Below are 5,056 nucleotides of genomic sequence, written 5' to 3'. Positions count from 1 at the left end.
TCACTTAGATATATACATTGATAAAATTTTATACAGGGTGGGGCATTTAAAACAGACCACCTGAATAACTTGGCACCTATTGGTGACAGGAAAAGATGCATACAGCCAAAATTATTTGGTATCGAGGGGCTGATCATCTGGTGTTATTAGTTTTTTGATAAGTGAAGGCGTCAAGGAGATATGAAGGTCATCCCTATTTTTCTAAATGGAACAGTATGTCTTTAACTTACATCCTGATAGACTAAACACCAGATGATCAGCCCCTCAATACCAAATAATTTTGTCCGTATGCATTTTCTCCTGTCACTAATAGGAGCCAAGATATTCAGGTGGCTTGTTTTAAGTGCTCCACCTTATATACTTATTTTATTTTAGATACCAACGACAGGGTAATGCGATTTATCCAATTATTAGACTAAGCGATGGTGATCCGTTTCCTGTAAATTTTTTAAGAATTACTACTACATATAATAATAGGAAGATATAAAAAACGTACTGAGCGCGGATCCGCGAGTTGTTATCCTTTTGTTTCGAGACGCCGCATTGCAATTGTCGTTGTTGCCTGGCTGCCTCCAAAGAAGTAAGGAACCATCCAGAGAGGGACCGGATATCTGCTTAAAAGTGCGCATAACCGGAGGTTGCATATTCAAAATGCGGAATGTTAAAATTAGTAGTTGAAGATGAACTATGTTCACTAGGCCAGTGAAATAAAAATTACCAATAATGAAAAAATAAAAAGCTGATAATAATAAAATAATGCTACATTATTTTTTATAAATATTTATTCCCCGAGTTTTGTATAATGAACGAATCCTCACATAAAATAGCAATATATTTGCATTATTATTTTATCTCTATTTCCGGTTTAGATGCACTTTTTCGCAACCAATCAAAAATTATCACATAGGTGTCCAGTCCCTCCCTGGAGGGTCCCTATCAAGAAGAGGCGTCACTGCGTAGTTTGGCTAGTCGCGAATCGTTAGCGGGAATTGAAATTATTACATTTACCTTTGTCGCTTAATATTCATTTTTAATTAAACGGGAAGTCGACTAAAAGCTCGTCCTCTGTGATTTTTAATGCACGTTCGAACTACTGACCCTATTCCCACGTTTTATAAAGACAGGAAACATATTCAACGTCTACAATAATTAGAATTGTAGTCACTCGTTAGATATAGCAACCGGTTGGACTGGCTAGAAGTTTGTATGGAAGCATATGCATGTATGTATAGGTTATGTCGACACGGACCGTTGAGGAATAGCCGGAAAATTTCTAAGTCTAAACAAGTCCCGTCGGAGTCAGAGTCGGAGTTATTTAGTCAGTCATAGTTTTTGTAAGAGCGGATACACATTTCTTTAGTACACATATATGTATTTAACGTTTCTAATGAAAACACTACAGATTTCTACAGAATTATAAGCTGTAACGACCACGAAAATTAATTAACAGCAAATATAAGAAAACGATCTGTCATAAAACTGCGACACTGTAACAGGCTCTTCTAGTAGTAAGATAAGATAAATATTAGACGCGCAATTATTCGTTTACACGCGAGTCTCCGATCTCGCCAATTCGATATTTCACCTGAGCAATCTGAGTTTCCGGGCCACCAAACGACCTGCACACGGAACCTCAATCTAGCTCCTACTATCCGGGTTTTAAAAGGTGCTAAACACCTCCGCAAAATTTAATAAAAGCCAGTCTTCAGCCTAACTTGGTGCAAGAATCACCCGGCTTTACTCATACTCGTTTAGTTCATAAGTGACTTAAACCCGCCTTCTACCGTCACACGTGCGTCAGCGGAAATCTTTTCTGACAAAGATAAGCGTATGAATAATTATCAAATAGTTCTACGACAAGAGTTTCGCGGTATCGCCTGTTTCAAAAATAAATCTCGACATCTTATCGATTGCTCTCTTTTCGATAGCATCTCCCAGCAGGTTCCCTTAGTCCTTTTAACTTACCCTCATTTTTAAGAATGTACTGTTCCCTTGTTCTCTTTCGACAAGTGTTCCGCGTTCCTTTTCCGAAATTGCTTCGCCATTACGATTCTTCCAGTATCCAGGAGCCTCTCGATTTTCCTGGTATTTCTTGAATCGGCGATTCATGGTCGCGGATGTGCGAAGAGCACCGGGTGGTTCCGTACATTGGCAAATTTGTCCACGCCATTGTTGTGTCTCCGACGCTCTCGATGCTATCCACCTCACCATTTAAAAATCGTTTAGCTCCTAATAGGCCATGGCTGGCAAACGATACCAGCGTTCAGGTGACTAACGACAAGTATCGATATGGCACACGGTTGTATGGTGTTCACTGTCCACGACACGAGGTTTCACTGAGCGTTCTCAAAGAAGAACCATGGTGACGTGACGGTCTCGTAAGAATATACCGCGAATAGTGACGCCGACAGGAGGAAACAGAAAGGGTGTATAAATCGAAATGGTATTTATACAAGCATATATAAGTATCTTTTTATTCTACTTCCGCTGATACATGTATGTCTTGTTAGAACTTGGCTATGCATTTTCAATGAACTACTCGTTTCAGTGGTTACTGTCTGATTTCATAAATCGGAGAATTTATATAGTTACCACCTGGTCCGTAATTGCAGACCAAGTACAAACTCGTCCATTGGGAACCTGGCGCCTTGTATGTGATCTTCCCGCAACCGAGTCTATACGAATTCGCCCATACCAATTGAGTATAGTGACCCACCTTCTCGAAGTTCTGTCCTCTGATTAAAAAACGAGGATATAAGGAAATTCGAACATCGGCAGTGAGGTACGTAAAATGTAGCAGTGGTTACGTACGTAAATCGAGAAACTTGGTTCCTGTCGAAGTCCTTCACTTCGTTGTACCACGATTGAACGAGGTCTTCGGGTTTGCTGCCAGCTCCACCGGTCCAACCCGCCCAGGCAACATTTTGTCCAACGTATCCGTCAGATGCTAAACATAACAATATCGTTCGCTTATGATATCAACCCGTTACCGTTTTCCGAAGTTTAAAACGCGAAACCCGCGTTCGCCCAACGGTATCGATTACAAAAATTTGTACCATCGTTTCTGCATTGATCGTGACCAAAGTGACATTGATTGCTCCACCTTTGAGCCACCTCGGCCAAACCTTCGTCCCAGATCTTAAAATACAAATTTCTTATAAAAAGAATGTTCAACGCAACGAATATGTTGGGTCGATCCGAACGCATTTCTAGTAAGAAGATTGGACATTTTTCAATGGATTCCTGTAAACTGTACCATGGTTTTCATGTTCAGAGCGGGGGGTTGAGGTCCAGGATTGCCTTGCTTCTCCATTCCAGCGGCAACGTACGCTCTTAGATCGTTATGCTTTTTAACTATTGCATTCTTCTCTGCGTCCGTAAATCCCACGGACATCACCGAGCCGCAAGCTGGTGCCGGATTTGGATTCTGCAATAACGAACGAAAAAACGCGCGAAAGTTACAAATATATAGTGTAACAAGGCGTTGAAATGACATTCTGTACTAACTGGATATTTGCACAAGGTGTGGCTAGATTTGCATGAGTAACGGTTGCAGTCGATGGCTTTGCTCGTGGTTGCGAGCAAGAGGACAATAGCGAAGCACAGAAATATCTTCATGATCGTAGTTTTCTTCTCACCGCTGCGTTAACTGCGATAGTCCTGTCACTGAGTATACACTGAACGCGTATACCTGTATTTATTAACCTCCTTATCAGCTAACGCATATCACGCTCGGCCCGGTTTTTCCTCGTTCCATTACAGTGGTATTTCAATCTATCTTCCATCCTAATAATAAACCATTCTCCATTTCCATTTTAATTGCATGCTTGTTATCATCGTTGCCACTTACTTTAAATGAAGAAAAATATTACTTGAAGATTCGAAATTAAAAACCGAAGTACGACACCTGGGGTACATCTGGGTTCTACGTCAGTTGGATCTTATCAATCAATGTTTATTCCGCTTTATATCTGATACGCCGTGTACTTATCAGTTTGGGTCCCAAGGGGTATTGAAAAAACATTGTCGAAAAATCCCGAACAGCGCGACCGCGCTTTCTCTAAATGAGTATTGGGATTTTTCGACACAAAATCTGAAAAGCGCGATAGCGCTGCTTGGGACTCAAACGGTTAATAATGAAAAATATTATTTTCTCTTACGACGAGTGTGACAATTTTTAATCGCAGTGACGTAAAGTGATTCATTGCGATCTGATAAAACGATTCATTTTAGCTTAATTGAAGAGGATATTCATAGTTCCCGTTGTTAAGTTTGTCGCTATTTTTACAGTTTGCGTATTTCAAGTTCTAAGTATAAGGAAACTTCCAGAGTATGATTTATGTATCGGAGATATCACTTTTAATGGATCGTTTATTATCATTTTGTCGACAACGTCGTATAGCTATTTCATTTTCGAATGATTAACTGCATGTGTGACAAATGTGGTGCGTCGTTCACTTATTTTTCTTCTTCGTCTTTGTTTTCCGGGCACCGTGGACATGTCGGTCGTGTCGACGGGCCTCGCCATCCTCTTGTACTCAATCTCCGAACTTCTCTTCTCTTCTCTCCTCTTCGTAAGACTCGCAAGGATCCACGGGACAGCACGTCGAAGGGACTTGCTCGATCACTGGCAAAGGAGTGATTTCGGGACTTGTTTCCTGCAGCAAAGACTCGTGATACGATTCCGACCCCGAGGCTTTCCACGAGACTTTCCGGAAGCAAGGCTGGCATGACTCGTCTGACGATAGTGGAGAGCCACACTTATGTGTGGCTATTGTTATCTATGTGTTCTATTTTGGTCAAAATAGTGATTGCGAGAAGGATTTTTGGCAACTCGAAAATTTTTTTCATCACTTCAGTCATTTCGTATGTTATCTACACGGTCATAACACGGGGATAAGGTCTAACTACACAGACGTGACGGCACCGTACCGCAGTGGAAACGTAATGGGAACATAGATCTCCGTAGGTCGAAGGACGTAATTTTCAGTGCTGTAGTCTTTAGGACAGTAGTAGGACGTAGATAGTGGAGCCTAAACAGCAGGCAGTCCCCGCC

At 41.2% G+C, this 5,056-nt stretch overlaps 1 protein-coding gene across 1 annotated transcript; it reads right to left on the bottom strand.

Annotated features, from left to right (window-relative positions):
• Positions 1 to 2,446: 2,446 nt before the first annotated feature.
• Positions 2,447 to 3,691, bottom strand: LOC108629405 (venom allergen 3-like). Its single transcript, XM_018032057.2, has 5 exons — positions 3,508 to 3,691; positions 3,257 to 3,427; positions 3,057 to 3,138; positions 2,812 to 2,947; positions 2,447 to 2,735 (listed from the first exon to the last, which is right to left on the bottom strand). Exons 1-5 carry the CDS (start codon positions 3,616 to 3,618, stop codon positions 2,552 to 2,554), a joined length of 684 nt encoding a protein of 227 aa, XP_017887546.1. The 5' UTR covers positions 3,619 to 3,691; the 3' UTR covers positions 2,447 to 2,551.
• Between the last annotated feature and the right edge of the window lie 1,365 nt (positions 3,692 to 5,056).

The sequence above is a fragment of the Ceratina calcarata genome, unplaced genomic scaffold (genome assembly GCF_001652005.2).
Source record: "Ceratina calcarata isolate Rehan_Ccalc_2016 unplaced genomic scaffold, ASM165200v1 scaffold1328, whole genome shotgun sequence".
NCBI lineage: Eukaryota > Metazoa > Arthropoda > Insecta > Hymenoptera > Apidae > Ceratina > Ceratina calcarata.
This window is presented reverse-complemented; position numbering and strand designations above follow the sequence as displayed.